Source organism: Carcharodon carcharias, chromosome 14 (assembly GCF_017639515.1).
Source record: "Carcharodon carcharias isolate sCarCar2 chromosome 14, sCarCar2.pri, whole genome shotgun sequence".
Lineage (NCBI taxonomy): Eukaryota > Metazoa > Chordata > Chondrichthyes > Lamniformes > Lamnidae > Carcharodon > Carcharodon carcharias.
The window spans coordinates 24,994,169-25,016,056 of NC_054480.1; the positions used below are offsets into that span (position 1 = coordinate 24,994,169).

Sequence of the window (21,888 nt, forward strand, 5' to 3'; positions counted from 1 at the left end):
TGATACTGGCTAAAGGAAGTGCTAATGGTGACATTAAGAGTAGAAAACAGAATGAGCAAGTGACAGATGGCCCTAGTAGGAGTGGGGTGGGGGGAGGGGACGGTGTGGGAGAAAAGATCGAAATAGGCTAAAAGGTGGGGATAAAACAATGAGTGGAAATAAATTTTAAAAATAATAAAAATAGAAATAGATGTGAAAAAATATATATAAAAAAGTAAATATTTGAAAAAAGGGGATGAAAAAGGGTGAGGATGGAGAAGAGAGTTCATGATCTGAAGTTGTTGAACTCAATGTTAAGCCTGGAAGGCTGTAAAGTGCCTAGTCGGAAGATGAGGTGCTGTTCCTCCAGTTTGCATTGAGCTTCACTGGAACATTGCAGCAGGCCAAGGACAGACATGTGGGCATGAGAACAGGGTGGTGTGATGAAATGGCAAGCGACAGGGAGGTCTGGGTCATGCTTGCGGACAGACTTCTCTCGGCATTTGGTTTCTCCAGTGTAGAGGAGACTGCATTGGGAGCAGCGAAGGCAGTAGAACAAATTGAGGGAAGTGCAAGTGAAATGCTGATTCACTTGAAAGGAGTGTTTGGGCCCTTAGATGGTGAGGAGGGAGGAAGTAAAGGGGCAGGTGTTGCACCTTCTGCGATTGCATGGGAAGGTGCCGTGGGAGGGAGCTGAGGTGTTGGAGGTGATGGAGGAGTGGCCAGGGTGTCCCGGAGGGAACGGTCCCTATAGAATGCCGCCGGGGGGGGGTGAAGGGAAGATGTTTTTGGTGGTGGCATCATGCTGGAGTTGGCAGAAATGGCGGGGATGATCCTTTGAATACGGAGGCTGTTGGGGTGAAAAGTGAGGACGGGGGACCCTATCATGGTTCTGGGAGGGAGAGGAAGGTGTGAGGGCAGAGGCACAGGAGATGGGCAGGACACAGCTGAGGGCCCTGTCAACAACCATGGGTGGGAAACCTCAGTCGAAGAAGAAAGAAGACATATCAGAAACACTGTTTTGGAAAGTGACATCATTGGAACAGATGCAACAGAACTGAGAGAATAGGGTAGAGTCCTTACAGGAAACAGGGTGTGAGGAGCTGTAGTCAAGGTAGCTGTGGGAGTCAGTGGGCTTGTAATGATTATTGGTGGACAGTCCATCACCAGAAATTGAGACAGAGAGGTCAGTTGAGTTGGCAAGTTGGTGCTGGACTCTGTCATGCTCCTTGGCATTGACCACAAGCAGGCTTTGTGACGCACCAAGGATTTTGTTGTCAATGTCCATCAGCCTTTTCCTGTATCCTACCCAATCAAAGTCCTCATCTGACTCCCCTGCCGCAGAACTCGTGTGCAATCTCACCCTCTGCTGTGCTGGCACTTGTGCTATCCTTATCCCGTCAGCTGGCTGCAGCCCAGTGTACGGTGTCTCACTACATCTGGATCCTGCCTCTAACCCATCCTTTAAGATATGCGCATTGTCAGTATCTGAGCTGGTGCCTGCGAGTGTGAAAACAAGTGATGGTGTTGTGTCTTCATCATCTCTCTCCTTGGGTGTTGCTCTTCTGTACCTCGAGTATCTGGAAGAAAAAGGCACAAGAATGAGGCTGGGGTGCAGGGAGGGGAGCAAAGTAAGAGCTGCATGGTTACATCACCTGCAGTTAGTTAATCAGAGGCCATCATGGAATGAAGCGGGGGTATGGGAGGTGAGAAGAAGGATTAGGTATGTGAATACTGTCATCCTCTGTCCTCGCTGCTGGCCATGGCCTTAGCAATGGCTGTTCCAAGAATGGCAGCATTGTCTCCACCATGGGAATTAGGGCATACAGGTGCACTGTTCTTCTACCAGTTAGGTCATGGTGTCTCTCATTGTGCACCACCTTGTACTGCAAGAGAGAGGAGGAAGTGTGACAGTGGGTGTCATGGAATTTGTTTGAAAGTGTGGCTGCCATGGTTGTATAACTAGCAGTGTGCTCAAGCTGGGAGATGTAGATGTATAACTTGCAGCAGTGCTAACTGTGTGAGGGTAAAGTGAAGCTATGAAAGTTAGGTATGAATCCTGGTTGATAGAGATTGTTGGTAGGTGAGTTATTGGCTTTTGGTAATTTGAAGAGTGGCTGAAGCTGCTGGTGTAGTTGTAGGATATTGCACTGAAGGTGCACTCAATAACCTTGACAACTCATGTGAGGTTATTGAACTTCTTGCGGCATGATATCTAGGCCCTTGGGCCTTGACTCTTGGGTGGAATTTTACGGTCTCTCCTGCTGGCGGGATTTTCTGGATCCACCGATGTCAATGAACTTCTGAATGGCTTGCCGCATTTTATGGCCATACCCACGTCATGCTGGGGCCTTAAAATCCCATCCCATGTTTCTGGAGGGGCCCCTCCCACCCCTGTGGATAGAGGAATCATTCCTCCTCCTCCACCAAGACCACCAGTGTTGCATTTGAACAGGTTGGAGCCCATTCTCCCCTCTTTGTGCCATTTCTCACTTATTCTCAGGTTAGATTTTCTTCAATCATGACTTCTAGCATCTCCTCCAACCGCAATGCACCTCCCCTTTAAGAGGTGAAGGTTACCTTTAAGTGGTGCTAGCCAATCATCATATTGTCCCGCTGCTAATGTGTTTCAGGTAATAAATAGTGGGCAGAATTTCCCATGCCCACTGGAGTTGGGCGTCATGGCAGTATAGACACCAATCATCACCCTCTATCCACCATGTTAGCGATCTCCTCAAAACAATTCAACTAGATTAGTCAGACATAAACTGCTCTGACACTCCTTGATTAGCTTGTATTTGTCCAAGTGCTCTGCCACCCTGACCAGTTGTGTAGGGAATTTCTAGCACCATTCTAGAGGCAGAGATGTGTAGAATATTGAAGTTTATTCCAGCATATGCAGGGGAGAAAGTGCCCAAGACATTGAGCTGCTCTCTGAGTTACAGCAAAGACAACAAGTATTCATAGAGGGGAAGGGCTTTCCTTACATAGTTTTTTTTATCCGGATACAGCTAGGATAGCTTCAGCCATCAATCTTAACCCAATTAATCTTAGCCCAATTAGCCTTGACCTAATTAAGCTTGACCCAATTATTCTTTATCAAATTAATCTTGACCCAACTAATGGCCACATGAGGCTTTCATATACTACTATTTCATATACTATACTACTTCACCCTGATCATACAAATTCCACTTTGTTTATAAACACACTTAAACATAACTCAGTTGCAAAATACTGCCTTTGAAGAAAAAAACTCAAAAATCTTGAAATGTGACAGAGTTATTAGGCTATAGGCAGCCTTCCAACAAGTGCCTATTGAGACACAGTTTATGACATCATTTAAAAAGGATTTGAATTAGTGTTTGAAAAAGAATACAAGAAAAGGGCAGGATTGGGATTCCCATCAAAGTAGATGGCTCCAGGGTATGACCTCACACCAACTCTTGTATGATGAACCAATTGATCATCTTCTATATTGTTATTTCTAAAATGCTATGATCAAAGCACTAAAATCCCTACCATGTATGTTTTATCAGGGTTCTACAATGACTGATGAGAACTACATTACTGCTAATCGCAGCATATAAGTCAACCCCATTTTTCCGAAACCAAAAATCATGCTTTTGCTTACACTGGGCATATAAATTGACCCTTTTCAGCCGTGACATGCTGTACTTGCACTGGTAGTCAGCCTCAACTTTTTACTCCACAAATGCCTATTTTACTTACCAACACCTAAATATAACAGGGAGCAAGGGATCAAGCAGACAATGCGGGCTGTGTTGCAAAGGTGTGCAGGAGTTTTAAGGCATGCCCACATTTTAAGTTGGACGCTGATGACATTTCAAAATGGCAACCATCCACACCAGCAGTTCACTTTTATACTGGGTATGTAAGTCGACCCCTCTTTTGGAAGGGGCTGGCTGTAAAATTCGGGCCCATGAGTGAGAATGCATTTATACAGTGACGTATCCTTAGGTCAAGTTTGAATATATTCTAAACATAGTCTTTAACAAACTGTCTATGTTTCATAAACCTTTATTTGCCATGAAAATGTTCTCTCCCTCTTGTGAAATTGTATAATTGGATTGAAACTAATTGCTACATTTTGTCAATGCAGGATTATCCTTACTCCTGAAAATCCCCTATGGGTTGGGGCATGGTGGATTGGATTCCTTGGAGCTGGAGCGGCTGCTCTCCTCGTATCTATCCCAATCCTCGGTTACCCTCGACAACTTCCAGGTACTGGATCCATGGCTATGGCTAAAATTCATGCTACAAAATGGTAGTTTACTAAAGCATTTCCACAAATTAATTTCTGAGTATTGTAATAGTTGTGTTTATTTTATTTTAAATAGGTTAATGCTTCATTAAAGTAATGTTGCACAAACATTAAGTGCTAGCTAAAATCACACAGGATAATTTTGAGGTGCTTATCACACTTCTCTATTGCAGTGAAAAACAAGATGTTGAGGTGTGATTTTTTCTCTCTCTCATTTTTTAAGTTGGTTGAACAATTGGAATCAGGGAAAACTCTCCAATGGTTGCAGTCATACCTAACACAAAAGAAGATGGTTGTGGTTGTTGGTCAGTCATCTCAGCTCCAGGACATCACTGCAGGAGTTCCTCAGGGTCGTGTCCTCAGCCCAACCATCTTCAGCTGCTTCATCAATGACCTTCCTGCCATCATAAGGTCATAAGTGAGGATGTTCACTGATGATTGCACAATGGTTAGCACCATTCACGACTCCTCAGATACTGAAGCAATCCATTGTCAAATGCAGCAAGACCTGGACAATATCCAAACTTGGGCTGACAAGTGGCAAGTAACATTCGCACAATTGCCAAGCATTGACCATCTCCAATAAGAGAGAATCTAACCATCACCCCTTGACATTCAACGGCATTACCATCGTTGAATCCCCCATTATCAACAACCCGGGGGTTACCACAGACCAGAAATGGAACTGGACTACCCATATAAATACTGAGGCTGCAAGAGTAGGTCAAAGCTTAGGAAACCTTCTGTCTCTAATGAGTTGATTCTGCTTGTCCAGTGTGAACGGGATGTAATTCCCTGCCCTTTGAAACTCTGCATCCATGAAGACCTTGATGTGGTGGTGTGCAGCTGGCTGCATTATACCGCTGAGGTCTCCACATGCTGCTGAAAGGACACAGTTGTGGAGAGGTTGAGCGTAACAGTGAGCTACAGGCTTCAGGTGACCCCCAACACAGTTGGAGGAAATCTCCCCTGCCAGTATGTCACAGAGTGAAGTGACTGTGGCTCTTCGGAGCTTGAGCGCCCTCTTGCATTGTGTTTCAGACATCTGCAGATAGCTCGATCTCTACCTAAATACTCCAGGGGCTGCATAAGTCTTTCTACGCCTCCACTGAGAATGTATGATGGCTTCATCACCTCTTGGGTCGAGCGCTGCTCTGGCCCCTTCAGGCACTACCAGTGCATCCTGAACCTCCTGATCTGCCCTTCTCCTTCTCACTCTCCCACTGCTCATCCTCATCCTCCTCTTCTCCCTACTGGAGGTTGTGTCTCCCACAGACACCACAATCCTCATTTTTTTCGTCTAGTTTAAAGCCTAGGATGACAGACAAGGTCTAATTGGACATCTCAGCGGGAGGAATGAAGCCTCCAATTAAGATAAGTTTTAAATGCAAATTCTGCTTCTTGCATGAAGCTCTTCCAGCAGTCACAGAACTTCGAACTGCTTAGCTGAAACTCAGGGTTCAACTGAAGCCTTACATTCCACCCTAACAAGCTGCCTTATAAAAAAAAATGGGAACCCCACCTGACGTGAAACAGGTTCTGCAAGCATTTTATTGCAGGCACAATCTATTATTCAAGTCAATTGCCTCTTGAAAGAGCTTAAATACCCGCTTTAATTAAATTTGACTAACGCAGGCAAGCGTCCAATTTTTAGCCCCACCCGCCAGCAGTATTATTCAGAGCTGGGGTGATGACATTGGAAACATGACCCAACATGATCACACCCAATGATATGTCAGTGCAGGTGCGGAATTCTCCCATTTTCAGGCCATATTATTGAGCCCAGTGTTTCAGATCTGTGACCTGTTGGGAAGTTAGAAATGTAATAGGTTTAGAGTGAATGAAAGAAGTAAGAATAACAAACAGGAAGGCCCATGATAGGATGGAGGGCAGGAGAGATTAAACAACACAAAGGTTTCATGGTGTTAGGCCAAAGGGAGTAGTAATGGGACAAGTAAAGAAGCAAAAGATATGCCTAGAGGAGGTGTGAATGGCAAGATCCTGAATAGCTGCTGTCCGAAAGCAAAGAAAGTAAGAGAGAAGTGAGAGAAGAAAACAGCAAAGTAAATGAGTGTAGAGGTTGCTCTACACATTGTTGAACTCAATTTCAAGTCCAGAAGGCTGTAAACTGCCCAGTCAAAAGGTGAAGTGTTGTTCTTTGAGCTTGTGTTGAACTTCATTGGAGCACTGCAGCAGACCAAGGACAGAGAGGTCCAGAATGGGAGCAAGGTGGAGAATATTTTTTTAAACTGTTTCCAGGAATCCTAAAACAAAAAGTCCTAGATTTCACTTATAGCACTTCTATAAAGAAGCATATTTTCAAAAGACAAAATATTCAGTCATTGCTCTGCAATTATAGTTTGTAGAAATTGTTCCATAACATTAGCATAAATAATTTGTGTGCAATTATACTACCACTTTTACATCGATGCAAAGCAGGCTTAACTGTATATCAGTACAAAAGTAGCACTAGTTCGACAGTATCAAGTCTCTACTAGAATCTGGATGATATTAAGATGAAGTAGGACAAGACCCTCTCAGAAATCCATCTTGTGCCACTTGATACCATGAGGTCTCTAACTCCAGGGATATGTGAAGCCACATTACTAAGTGTTAGTGTCAGATAAAAACAGAAAGTGCTGGAAATGTTCAGCAGATCAGGAGAGAGACAGAGTTAACATTTCAGATTAATGACCTTTCCTGTAGCATTTTCTGTTTTTATTTCAGGTTTCCGGCATCTGCAGTAATTTCCTTCTGTATTATAATGCCTTGTTCCATTTGTAATATTTGAAGTTAATCCTTTGGACACTGACCAGTTCCTGTTCCCAGGACCCACGTAGTGTTTCCAGATGATCACGTGTCATAGGCACACAATGGTTTCAGCGTTGATTATGATGTTGGCTCAACTTTGAGCCAGAACTTAGAAGTCTTTTAATTAAAAAAATTCCAATTGTCAACTTATGCAGCAGACATGAAACCATGCTATGAGATATTATGCCATGAACGCTTATTTGTTTGAAGGTTTCTCTCTGCTAATGTAGTGAAAGCATGAACCAGTTCAAAATTAATGGACTAAGACATCTGCTAAAATAATGGAGAGAGAAATTTCAGATAAAAGTTAAGCATTCGTGTCCCAGTGTAATAGGCACATCTGTGCAGTGAGTCACAACAAGGTCACCAGGATATGGGATAAAATCCATAGTCACTTAGACAAGTGCAGGATAATTAAGGAAAGCCAGCATGTGTCAAGGGAAAATCATATTTAACTAACTTGCTGGAGTTTCTTTGAGGCGGTAACAGAGAAGGTTGATAAAGGAAACGTTGTTGATGTGGTGTATATGGATTTTCAAAAGGCATTTGATACAGTGCCACACAACAGACCTGTGACCAAAATTCTAGGTCATGGAATAAAATGGAAAGTAGGCACTTGGATAAGAAAGTGGTTGAGTGACAGGAAACCGAGATTAGTAATAAATGGTTGGTTTTCAGATTAGAGGAAGGTTTTTTGGTGGAGCTGCTCAGGGGTAAGTATTGGGATCCTTGCTCTTCCTGATATATTAATGACCTAGACCAGGGCATGATTTCAAAATTTGCAGGTGATACAAAGATTGAAAATGTTGTCAACTGTGATGGGGATAGTATTGAACTTCAAAGGACAGAGATGTATTGGTGGATTGGGCAAACAAGTGGCAGATGAAGTTCAGTGCAGAGAAGTGTGAGGTGATACATTTTGGCAGGAAGAATGTGGAGAGACAGTATAAAATGAAGGGAGAGCCTCTAAAGGAAGTGCAGGAACAGGGGGATCTCAGTGTATATGTACATAAATCATTGGAGATGGCGGGGCATATTGAGAGAGCAGTTAATAAAGCATATAATATCATAGGCTTTATTAATAGGAGCATTGAGTACAAGAGTAAGGAGGTCATGTTGAACTTGTATAAGATGCTAGGTAGGCCTCACCTGGAGTACTGTATCCAGTTCTGGGCACCATACTTGAGGAAGGATGTGAAGGCATTGGAGAAAGTACTGTGGAGATTCACAAGAATGATTCTCGGGATCAACAAGTGTTGCTATGAGAACAGATTGGAGAGTTTGGGACTGTTTTCTTTGGAGAAAAGAAGGCTGAGAGGAGGCTTGATAGAGGTATTCAAGATCCTAAGGGGTCTGAACAAGGTAAATAGTGAGAAACTGTTCCCACTCAAGAGAACATCAAGAACTAGAGGGCACAGATTCAAAATTATTGGCTAAAGGAGTAAATGTGATAGGAAAAATTTTTCACCAGAGGGTGGTTGGACTCTGGAACAAACTTCCTGAAAGGGTGGTGGAGGGAGGTTCACTCGACGTATTCAGAAAGGAATTGGATTGCCACCTGAAAAGAGAGAATGTGCAAGGTTACGGGGGATAAAGCAGGGGAATGGGACTAAGTGGAATACTCTTTTAGAGAGCCAGTGCAGACTTGATGGGCCAAATGACCTTCATCAGCACTGAGCAGATTCTTGTATTTCATTTTCTTTCGCAGTATAGTTCCTCCGATCTACTGTGCAAAAAGCAAAATGGAGTCGGTTAAATGGATGTACGATTGTTGGAAACTGGTATTCGTGTCTAAAGTCATGGGAATAGAAGTGAAGCTTATGTATTTCTGCAGTTTAATAAAGACCAGCATCAATACTTGTGCTACTTAAGGAAACAAGAGAATGTGTCACAATTATTTCCTAACAGGAGTGTACCTCTATGTAGAGGTGCACTGACACACCGAACCACGGCACTACCATACCTGCCGCACTTTAATCATTTCGTTATTCAATTGAACAGTTTAAATTGTTCATCGAGTTCCTGTTTAAAATTCTTCAAACTGATTTCTTCTGAAAAAAATATGGTGGCATCAGCCTTTTAGCCATGTTGAATATGGAAACCAGTGCATTGGGGTAATAATAATTGGATTAATAAAATGTTGATTACCCCACACACTGTTAACTACTTCTTTGTGCTATTGCAGATAATAAGAGATATAGAAAGCCTTAATAAGATGCACAAACCATTTCCTTTGCTACCATCTCCCTGCTTCCATGTGGTTCTGAAAGTTACAAAGCTAATCTATGCGAACCAGGAGGGTCCCTGTTTTATTTCTCAGTTTGTACTAAGTTAGTGTTGTTGGTTCAGTTGTCTTTAGCACCCTACACAGGGAGAGGAAAATTGGACTGTAGTCCAGAGCAGCTTGCTGGAAGATCCTAAACTGCTGGTTTAAATTCCACAAAGCAGTTACTAAATTGGAGATTTGCAGTTTAATGCAGACGGACTGTTTTCCTGGTGGTGGGAGGGAGTGGTTAGTTTCTGCCAGGTCTTCAATATTTGCAACAGTTGCAAATCAAACGAACACAGAACTTTTTCAGGTGTCAGCATGGCTTTCTGTTTACATAATTGGATGGACTAAACTGACCTAATCATCTGGACCAATTTGTGTGAATAGGTATAAAAACTCCATGCCATGCATTTTTTGACCACAGGGTGTCATCATATCTGTAATGCAAACATCAGTGAATGCTTTGGAAACGTGTGACTCTGTTTGTACCTGCTGCACAACATCCCTACAGTGGACCGAACAGAATGAATGATTTTTTAATGATTCATAATGAATTTCCCAATTTCTTCATCATGTAGTAAAAGGAACTAGCACCAAAAATCAACTTAAAGCTGCTTATGATGAGATTTATCTCTCTCTCCCTTGACTCCACTTTTAGTTATTTACTTGATCCTATTTGTTTTGATGTCTTTCAACTAATCCCACTCTATAACTGAGCAGGAAACCAGTGCCTAAGTCTCTGCCACAGGCTACTCATGATTCACTTGCTCAAAGGTTCCCACAAGTGGGCAGCAATATTACAGCTGTTTTTAATCTTTCTGTGCCGTGAGAGCACTTGGCTTATTCTTCTGAAAAACCTGAGCTCCGGGCCTCACCATATCAGTAGCTATGCATATAAATCCACCACCTGCCCCTCCTTGACACAGTAAATGGAAGCACCATCTATCTTGTTATTTCTTCCCCATATATAGCAAATTCATTTGTGCCATTCTGCGTAAGGAGAAGTAAATATACTTATAAAGTGTTTAATCACTAAGAGTTTCAGTCAGTACAATCATACTTCTGTCGTGCTTTCTATTTGATCTAAATTGAGATATAATGGAGAGGCCCAGTTATATCACTTATGATTATGCCACATCTCACCCACAACTTAGAGACGCATAGGATGTAGAACAACTGCAGGTCATAAAATGAGAGAGAACTGCAATTTTTTTCTTTCAAGTTCCTTTTATCAGGTAATTTTAGGATTACACTTGGCTACCTCCTCAGTTTTTTACATATATATATATTTATATATATATAAATATACTAGTTGTATGTACCCAAGTGTAAAAAGTACATTATAAAAGTCTTTAGTTGCCATTTTCCTTTAAGAAGATGCATCCACACTCAGTGCAAGACAGTTGAATTCGCACTGACACTGCAGTTACAGGGCATATAGATCCTGTATCCAGCATGAAGGACAGATCTGTCACTGGAATGTATCATGGTGAGACTCCCAAGAGAAGAAAGCTTCTCATTGCTTCAATCTGGAGTCAGCTTGGGCGTGGGCATCCAATCTACATCATGTTTAGCAGTGGTGCAGAGTAGTTCAAGTGCTAAACCTGTGAAGTGTGAATGCATCCAAATCCAAAGTGCAAAAGCAAAATGCTACAGATGCTGGAAATCTGAAATAAAAGCAGAAAATGCTGGAAATACTCAGCAAGTCTGGCAGCCTCTATGGAGGGAGAGTTAAAATTTCAGGTGGATAACCTTTCATCAGAATAACAAAGCACTGTACTCAACTCTTCAATAAGATACAGCCAGCCATAACCATTGGGAAGATAAAATATTTAATATACAGAGCAAAATACACTGTGAATTTAAGGTAGCAATGAAATCACTTGAGTTCTGCTGATAATGAACTACTTGAGCTGCAATATTCTGATTCAAGACTTCATTCTTTTCTCTTTCCCTGGTGCCGAGTAGCCCATGAAACAAACCATCTTTCCCACTGCATTGCATCCAGCAGATTGTGCCCAGGCTTTTTCTGTACCAAAGCCCTTTCTACCTTTCTATATGGACAAATTATTGTCCTGACTTAGTGGGGGACCAGCTAGGTACTCCATTGCTATTCTCTGGAAGTCAACGCAGTATCCAAAGGCCAAAGCTCTGCTCTCATCATTCAGATTACGACTGGGGGAAAGCCGCTGTCCTATCGGATGTGAGTAATCCCATGGGTGTATTCAGAGACTGCCTCCATTTGCCAGTGTTAGAATGGAGTGGGGCTCAAGCCCAAAGTTATATACGTTATATTTCCTTGCTTCAGAATGTAAGGATTATTTTTCCTGGTAAATTTTATTTCTGATAGCTATTGTTCTGTAAACCTGTGCTGTAACATAATTCTTAGCCTTCATCAGAAATAGTCACCTTTTAAATTAAACTGACTCACAGTAATGCAGTGGTTCCTGGTAATGATAACCAAGGAAGAAAAGAGTTTATTGAAAATAATAGGCCTAAAGTTTTTGCTGTAGATTCTACGTAACATGATTTTGTTTATCGTTAATCACTACTATTCTACATGTTTATGACAAAGTGATTATGAAGTAAAAACTAATATATTCTTTAAATAAAATGTCGATGTATGAATGTGTGAGTAATCATAATAGTTGCCTATAAAATGTAGAATTTGTATCTGATGGATGACGGTGTTTGGTATTGTCTTGATAATGTCCCAGCTAAACAACTTTTCTGTAAATTAGGATCGCAACGCTATTTGACCATGAGAGTCTCTGAAGCTCATCAGCTGAAGGATGGAAGTCACCAAACAGCACTGGAGCCAGGATTTGGGAAGACATTAAAGGACTTGCCAAGGTGATGTGCAAAGCAGAATTATCATTATTTAATCTGTATGGAGTGATACATGTTTACAGAAAAAAAATCTGTAACCTCTTTTTTGCAAAGATCCTTCTAACTTGACAGATTCTAAACCACTGAACAAGTGATTCCTGTGTTCTTTGAGCAGTTTATAAGGGGAAATTGTCAGCAGTCACTAGACCACACAGATAGATGTATTCTTGTGTTATACCAGACTGACTGAGTTGGCATGATTACTCCTGTACAGACTTCAACTTAAGCCCTGTAAAAAGCCCAGGAATTGGATCTCCATTTTTCCCTGAAAGTTTAACCACCCCTCCCCACCCCACCCAGTTATCTCCCTTAATTCTGCAGAAAATATTGGAGTCATATTTCTTAGGTACAACTTCTTGAGTACAGAGTTGTGGGGCATGGGTGATAATTTCGCTTCTACAATCCTGGTGCCACTTGTGGTAAATATCATAGAATTACACACAGCCAGTCCTCCATATGTTAGCCAGGATTATTACCCCCCCCCAGATGCCTTCTGTTACCCCAGCCTTCCATATACATCTAGGTAATGAGCAAGATTTTAATGCACTCAAAACCCATTCACTTGCACAGAGTTAAAAATTGGCCCAATGTATCTTGGCAGGCTATTCAACTTTGGGAACAATCACACTTGAGACTATCTCCCATACCCCTCATATCCCTCATGCCTCTCATATCCTTCATATGGTCAGATATCTGTTTTGCTAGATGGCCTCATTATGAATGTTTGGCTGAGCTCTAGGACTGATTAATGGACACAGCCCAGCAGGAATTTGTTTACTCAATTTTAAAGGGGACTACTAGGTTCGGTTGATTCATGCTCTTAGAGCCTTGTAACAACTTGATCTTTCTTTGAAGTGGTTTATCAATGGTTGTGTCTTTATTTGGACAAGATTAAAGGTTTCCTCAATGGGGATTTCACTACCTATGTTCGATTAATACCTTTATTAACTTGATTTAAAAAAAAACATTGCCCCTCCTATCTTCAGACATTGAGAAACAACTTCAAAGGGTACGTTTAACATCTTTTTTTTATTTTGGTTCTCGACTCCAGACTAAGGTCTCCCCATGGTTCATGCCTCCTCTGACGAATTGTGGACCACATCTGCTGCAAAAGCCAGCCCAACCCCAAAACTATGGGGGTGGGTTAAGTGCTGAAATGTCTACCCCCACAGTGGAGCTGACAAGGGAAGAAGTGCTGCATGTGAACTTGTTACCTGCACCTTTATTCCTCATTCTGGAAACAGAAATGGGGCAGGAATCCTGGAGTCAATTTCTAAATCCCTTCCGTCTCTGTTCCGACATGCATGGAGCCGTGAAAATCCGGGCCTATGGGCTGGATTTTCACTAAGTCAGGATGACAAAGGGAGCCTTTTAAAAATGGTGGGTAGCGGGGTAGTGTTTAAAAGTGGTGGTCTTGATTCCGGGGTTCCCCTCCCCATTCCTAGGCTACTTGATTTTCAGGATTACCTTTAAGTGGTAAGGGCTGGTTCCTCTCAAAAGCCCGCACTCGGGGCTCCCAACCTGGCTGGGTCCATTGCGGACATGGGCATCTCCTACTCCTCTGCAATTTTCTTGGAGCCGGGCTAGGTTTTTAAAGAGCTGTGTTTCACACCCCTTCAGAAGAATCGTGAACCTTAGTCTTCATGAGAGGACCTTTTAAAAGATGAGTTCAAAAGGTCATCCTCATGCCCCCTATGCCAAGGTAAGGTCCCCACCCATCCCCATGGCATCCCATACCCCCTATGCCAAACTATGGCATTTCCATGTCAATTGACCCACCATACACCGTATAGAACCACCGAACCTTAGGATATGTAAAAGAAAAGCTTTTAAAAATTCATTTATTCAATACTTTCAGCTATGTTTTTAAAAAAAAGTCATATCACTACAAGACAATAAAAGTGTCAATCATCCTTTAAAGTATCAATAACAGAAACCACAAACCCTTGAAACCACTGAACCTTGTGTAACCAAACATTGTGGCATTGACAGCAGCGATCAGAGAGCCAGAGGTGACAATCAAGCAAAGTTTTCCCTGGGCACAGCTGTTCCAACAAGAGTAATGGATGTCTGGGCTCTCAGCCACACATACATAATGAGGGCTCTGAGCATGGAAGTGCCATAACTTGGCATGAGGGGGCCATAGGGAGTTGGTGGAGGAGCATAGTTTGGCATAGGGTGTATGAGGGCCATAAAGGGTGGGTGGAGGGGCATGGCTTGGCATTGGGGGTACGAAGGGCCATAGGGGGTGATTGGAGGGGAATGAGGTGTGTGGGGGTGTAGGTGTGTGAGGGATGAGGGCAGAGGGGCCTTTATGTTTTAATTTCAACTGGGTCAAAGACCCACAGCACCGAGGGGGGCCTTTTAAACAGCCTGCCTCCACACTCGGCAGTCACGGTGGCTGCCTCTGACCTCTTTCCCAGGTCCGGTGGTCTGACTGCACCCGGCACTAAACATCCCGGCTTAACAGACATTTTCTCCCGAGACGGGTGGGCTAAGCCAGGAATTTTCTCGACTCCTACCCACCTCAGCGATGAAAGTCTAGGCTTATACCTTCAATAAACTTCCTCCACAATTCACAATGTTTCGAAAAGTTTAGTTTGCCTATGGCGTATGAAGATGAAGTAATATCTGTTGCTAGTCTGACACTCAGCACATCGCTAGCTGTCACAGTTAACGCCCCACCAGCCAGATTTCAAAAGCAACGCATAATAACTTGAGGCAAAAGCAAGCAGCTGCATGTGCTTTCTCTGGAGCGTCCCTGAAACAAAATTTTTGAGTTTTAAACAGCCAGATTTTATTTGGGAATGGCTGGAATGAAATGTCGATCTGTCAAAGTAGAAAAAAATGTCAGTATTCTGAAAATTACAAATTCACAGCAAAAAAGCTTGTTTTTATTCAGCACCTTCAACTTAGGAAAATGTCTCAAGTTGGTTCAGAGGATCATAATCAGACAACAATTGATACCAAGCCTATGGAGATATAAGGATGGGTGCCTAAAAGTATGCTCAAAGAGGTGGACATTAAGGAGCATCTTAAAGGAAGGGGAAGAACCGAAGCGGTTAAGGGGGAGAATTCAAGAGCTTAGAATATAAGGTATGGCCACCAATGGTGGGTCACAGGAAGTGAGGTATTTCCAAGAGGCTAGAGTTGGAGGAGCACAGAATTCTTGAAGGGTAATTGGAGGAAGTCATAGGGAGGGGTGAATCCTTGGTGGGAATTGATCATTAGGATGAGATTTTGAAGATAGAAGTGTTGGTAGATCAGAAGCCAAAATAGAGCAACAAAGATGAAGGGCAAGTGGTTCTTGGCAAGAGTTAGGCAAAAGTGTTTCAGATGAGCTGAAGCGGATGGAAGGTAGAGGATTGGAGTACAGCCAGGGGAGAATTTGTATAGTCATGTCCGATGGTAACAGAAGCATCAATGAGGGCTGGAGACAGCAGACGAGCTGGAGCCAGGACAGAGATCTGCAATGCCAGGGAGGTGGAGCTAGGCGGTATATGTGATGATGAGGAGATGGAGTCAGATGCTCAATTCAGGATCAAATATGATACTGAGATTGCAGAAACTGTGGTTTAGCTTGAGACAGTGGTCTGGGAGAGAGATCGAATCAATGGTGTATAGCTAGCACCAAAGACAATGGCATCAGTTTTCCCAGTGTTTAATTGAAGGAAATTGTGTCTCATTCAAGAATCTGAAGGCGATTGGAATTCAAAAATGAGGGATTAAAGCGCCAGTTGTGTATAATCTTGGCCAGAGCCTATCTGGAATATTGGCCTGGATTTTCACAGTCGTGGACTCGCTGTGGGCCTTTTAAAAAAGGCAGGGCACCTGAATCCTGGAGTCCTGCCCCTGTTACCGATAGGGCCCATTTTCACCGGTAGGAGAATGGATACGGGACATGACTCACACAGGAGGGAAACCCAAACTTAGTAGTGCCATTTAAACTCAGTGCTAAGTTCAAACAGACCCTATTTTCACTGTAGCAAGGGCCTTAACCTGCAATGTGGGAATCACAAATTTTTAAAGCGCACATAAATGCTCAAGAAGGGTAGGTAAGGCCTGTAGAACTGTCAAGCTGTGAAGTTATTTAAATCTACAGCCCTTTAAATATTAAACAATTGGCTGTCTGTGTCACTTGAAAACAAAATGTGTCCTAGCAGTTACAATAGTTATTTGCGGACATTTCCCCAATGGCTATCATATTATTATTAATGCTTGGCTGCTTTCCACAATCTAAAATTCTCTCAACAGAGGGTCTTAAGTTCACATTTTGATTGACAGCTCTAAGAGCTTATTAACAGATCTGACTTGGAACTATGTTGCTGTTCCTCCCCTATCATTGGGCCAACATCCCAGAATTCCCAACATAACAGCACTGTGGGTGTACCTACACATGGACAGCAGCCGTTCAAGAAAGTGGCTCACCACCACCTTCTCAAGGACAATTAGGCACATGCATTAAATGCTGGCAAAGCCATGGATGTCCACATCACTTGAATGAATAAAAATGGATTAGCTGCCTTTGATGTGGGGTTATGAATATAAGTCTGTTTATTTTTAAGAGATTAAGAATTTGAGGGGTTTAAAAAGTTTTGAATATGCTTTCATGAATGGGAGTGCTTTTCTACTATATCAAAGGCTGTAATAGATATTTATATCTATATTTTATTTCATCATAACATGACTGATGAGGTCTACCCATGGTAGATACTGGGTAAGCTGGCATGGAGAGTATAGGGTTGAGGAAAGTGAGTGGGGTGCATGGGTTGGCTTAAGTTGGGCACAATAAGGGGCCATGGGGGTGTCTGGGAGGCATGGGTTAGCTTAAAGTTGGTATGGGGGAATGGAGGTGGCATGGGGAGTGGGTCGGGGTGTGGGATGCGAAGGCTAAAGGGCCTAAAATTTAGCAGAAGAACTGGGACAGAGTCCAAGAGAACTGAGGTGAGCTTTTTGAACAGCTGCCTCCAATTTGCACCCAGGGATGGAGGGCCTGACTCCATCCTAAGCCTGCCCTGCCCTGCCCCGGAACGAAGATTGCACCATTTAAGGAAGTTTCTCCCAAGGCGGGTTCAGTAAGCTGGGAAATTTCCAAACTCGCTCTACCCAACTTGGGAGCAAAAGTCCATGCCATTGTGTTTAATTTTGGGTATCCCAATACATGGGGTGTTGTGCAGAATCACGAGAATGATACCGAGCCTTATCCATAGTAATAGTACTCAGTTTCTGTCTCTCTGGACTGTTTCGATTGATCAGTTTATGGGCCATACTGGTGGGTTTATTTGGTGATCGGTGCCTGGTGCACATGGAGGCAGGTGGAGCACAGATGCACATGGCAGCGGCAGATTGGTGGTGAGGGAGATGGTTTTGGTGGAGAACAAAAACAGCGGAATGTTTTCCTGGCTGGCGAGATTGTTTCTGGGAGGAGGATGGTGGTGGTAAGGACGGGATTGGTGTTGCATGGGAGGAATAGAAAGAATGGGATGAGGATGGCATTGGAAGGATGGGATTAGCTGGGAAGGCATTGGGAGGGAGGGAATGGCATGGCAGGGTTGGATGGGATGTTGGAATTTGATGTGTGGCACAAAATGTTTGGGACAATTATTTATTGCTGCTTATTCAGGTAGATTTCAAGGACATAGAGTGTTTGTTGCCTGAGTAGTATTGAACCCATCAGATGTAAGCCATTTCCTCCAGCCATTTTGTGTTTCCATTTTGTCCTGTCCTCTCTCATCACATTCACCTCAGCAGCACTCACACTGCACACATGGTGATGGCTGCTAGCCACCCTTGCATTCACTTGCACTGAATTAACCCCCCCACCTCCTTAGGCTGCCCACTCTCCCTAATTTGACGGTGGTCCCTGAGGCACCCTCATAATTGGGCGCCTCCTTAAAGCTTGCACCAACAGTCCTGCTGCTGCAGTGATCGAGTTTGTGATCTAAAAAAGGTCCTGCTGCCCGGAAATAAAGTAAGATGAGAAAATTCAGCCCTGCATTTCTATAGATGCCAGACAACAGAGGCAGTGCAGGGGCCAAGAGAATTGATGGTGAGGTGGAGCCTTGTGTTGTCAACCATATGGAACATGTGGGACCTGATAAATGTTGCTGCAAAGGGGCAGCATGTAGATGAGAAATGGAAGAGAGCCAAGGCTAAATCCTTAATCATTATGTTTGTGTTTACTGTTGTATTAAATATTATGGGCAGAATTTTCTGCTTGGCGTGCGGGCGTTTGCCCAACACGCCGGAGCTTGAAATAGTGCGCATTGACATCGGGTGAGCATCCTGACGTCATCGCACATTTGCGCGATATTTCGGTCAGTGGGCACGCTCACGAGAATCGGCAGTGCGCCCGCCGACAATTAAGAGACCCATTAAGGCCATCAGTTTATTAAGTGCCATTTTTCACTGCCGGTCCAATGTAATGGCTGGCGGGCAGGTGAATCAGCCAGAGCGGCCTTTGCATTTTTGAGGATGAGCTTTCTGACATTAATTGTAAAATAAATAAAAATGTTTTGGCATAATTTTTATTATGCATCTGTACACGTGAGTGAGTCCCATATGGCGCCTTTTTTTTTAAATTTAAAAATCCTTATTTTTAATTTGCTTCAGCTCCCTGCCTTCAGGGAGTTTTCATTGTGTGCTTCCCTGCGCCTACGCAGACTTCAGGGCCTGCCCTCCTCCTGCCCACCCACCCCGGCAGTGCTGAGCCTTTCAACGCGCCTTTCACACTGGCTGGTCATTAATTGGCCAGCCAGTGTGAAATCACGGTCACGAGCCAATCGTGGCAGGCGGACTGTTTCCCAGCCGCTCCCAGGCCCGCCCACCATGTCTGCCCAATGACCCGAAGATCCTGCCCCCCTGTGTTAAATCTTAATTTTAATAGCTTCCCATTTCTTTTGCTTTCAGTTTAATTGGATAGAACGTAAAGGAGAAATAATGAGAGAATTGATTTTCGTACTATTTATGCTTCTTGATACGTATGGCTTTGACCAAATCTGTTTGTCCACAGGTCAGCATTGCTATTGCTGAGGAATCCAACTTTCATCTTTCTCTGTCTGTCAGGAGCAACTGAAGCTACTCTGATAGCTGGCATGTCTACATTTGGACCCAAGTTCCTTGAATCCCAGTTTAGTCTGAGTGCCTCACAAGCTGCAACTCTGTTTGGTAAGAATGGAAATACATGATCCTTATTGATATTTAGGTTTTCATTTGCAACACATTTCTGAATGGAGTCCAGCGCAGACAGAGAGTATCCTTTTTTTATTCATTCATGGGATGTGGGCATCGCTGGCTCGGCCAGTATTTATTGCCCTTCCCCAATTGCCCTTGAGAAGGTGGTGGTGAGCTGCCTTCTTGAACCGCTGCAGTCCATGTGGTGTTGGTACAACCACAGTGCTGTTCGGGAGGGAGTTCCAGGATTTTGACCCAGCGGCAGTAAAAGAACGGCAATATAGTTCCAAGTCAGTATGGTGAGTATCTTGGAGGGGAACTTCCAGGTGGTGGTGTTCCCATGTGCCTGTTGCCCTTGTCCTTCTAGATGACAGAAGTCGTGGGTTTGGAAGGTGCTGCCTAAGGAGCCTTGGTAAGTTCCAGCAGTGCCCGTAGATGGTACACACCACTTGTCACTGTGCGCCTGTGTTGGAGGGAGTGAATATTCGTGGATGGGGTGTCGATCAAGCAGGCTACATTGACCTGGATGGTGTCAAGCTTCTTGAGTGTTGTTGGAGCTGTACTCATCCAGCAAGTGGAGAGTATTCCATCACACTCCTGACTTGTGCCCTGTAGATGGTGGACAGGCTTTACGGAGTCAGGAGGTGAGTTACTCACTGCAGGATTCCTAGCCTCTGACCTGCTCTTGTAGCCACAGTATTTATATATCTAGTCCAGTTCAGTTTTTGGTCAATGGTAACCCCAGGATGTTGATACTGGGGGATTCATTGATGGTAATGCCATTGAATGTCAAGGGGCGATGGTTAGGTTCTCCCTTATTGAAGATGGTCATTGCCTGGCACTTGCGTGGCACAAATATTACTTGCCATTTGTCGGCCCAAGCCTGGGTATTGTCTAGGTCTTGCTGCATTTGGACATGAACTGCTTCAGTATCTGAGGAGTCGCGAATGGTGCTGAACATTGGGAAATCCTCAGCCACTTCTGACCTTATGAGAGAAGGAAGGTCATTGATGAAACAGCTGAAGATGGCTGGGCCGAGGACACTACCCTGAGGAACTCCTGCAGTGATGTCCTGGAACTGAGATGACTGACCTCCAGCAACCACAACCACCTTCCTTTGAGCTAGATATTATGTATTAGGTTCACATTATGTTTTTTCCCCTGAGTCACTTATTAACTGTCAAGTGAAAATGACAGTGAGGTACAACCATACCCTTGCTGCTATCATATATATATATAATTTATTTTAAATACAAGATTCTTAACATGCTCTCTTTTTGGTGGGGAGTAAGATAAGATGCACTATTTAATAGTCAATAATGAATCTACTTTTTGATTCAATTTAAAAATTGAGCTGGGTGATACTGGAAATGCTGCGTTTATAGTCAGTTGAAGCTGGTAATAGACGTTCTCCTTGAACTGCTGTGGCCCTCATGGTGATGGCCCACTCACAATGTTAGACTGGGGATTCCAGAATATTAATAAGTAATTGCGAAGGAAGATATGTCCGAGTTGGGATGGTGTGTGACTTGAATGGGAACTTAGAGGTGATGGCATTGCATTGGATTTGCTGCTCTTGTTCTTTTTCATGGTATAGGAAGATGTTGCAGGAAACGTAATGTCAAGTGCATTCAGGAGATCATCCATGTTGCAGTCACAGTGCGCTAATGACAGGGGTAGATATCTAATCTGGTGGCAGAGGTGCCTACCAAATGAGCTGCTTTGCCTTGAATGTCATTGTCCCTCTTGTATGTTGTGGCTGCTTAATTCAAGCAAGTTGTAAGAATTCCATCATGTTTCTGATTTAGCCCTTGTTGATTGCAATGAGGCATTGAGGGGTCAGGAGGTGAGCCATTTGTTATAGAATACCCAGCCACTGCCTTCTCTTGTAGAACAGGGTCGACGTGGTTGGCCGAGTTAAGCTTCTGGTGCATAGGCAGGGACGTGGTGATGTTAGTCCTTTGTAGGTCAAGCCAGATGCTGTGCTTTCTATTGCTTGGGATGGTCACTCTTTAACCTGCACTTACGTGGCGTGAATATTACCTGTCACTCATCAGCCCAAGCCTGGCTGTCACATAGATCCTGATGTAGGCTGGTACAGGCTGTTTTGTTTTGAGTTTTTGTGAATAAAGGTGAACGATGTCAGTAAACAGCCCTGTTCCTGACCTTATTATGGAGGGTAGATCATCACCTTCTCAAGGGCATTTAGGGATGGGTAATATGAGGCTTACTTCTCATGAATAAATAAAAAAAAGATGTGTTGAGATAACTGAAGATAGTTGGGCTGAAAATTCTTATCTGTCGAACTCTGCAAAGTCTTGTGTCTGCAATATTAGCCTCTGACAACCACAGCCACCTCCATTTGACCACATTCAACCTTGGTTTTCTATGCTTCAATGTCGAGGGCAACACCCTTAGTGTCTCCTCTGACATCCATATCTTGCTGTTTATGTCCTGGTGCATAGTGATTCTGGCAGAACCT

General features: G+C 43.4%; 1 protein-coding gene across 7 annotated transcripts in view; it reads left to right on the plus strand.

Annotated features, from left to right (window-relative positions):
- slco4a1 (solute carrier organic anion transporter family, member 4A1) overlaps positions 1-21,888 on the plus strand; it is a 181,000-nt gene that overhangs the window by 143,257 nt on the left and 15,855 nt on the right. For all 7 annotated transcript variants that reach the window (XM_041203717.1, XM_041203716.1, XM_041203715.1 and 4 more), the window contains 3 exons: positions 4,103-4,224; positions 12,086-12,197; positions 19,246-19,400. In XM_041203717.1, coding sequence (XP_041059651.1) covers positions 4,103-4,224; positions 12,086-12,197; positions 19,246-19,400 — 389 coding nt within the window. The remainder of the gene's footprint in view (positions 1-4,102; positions 4,225-12,085; positions 12,198-19,245; positions 19,401-21,888) is intronic.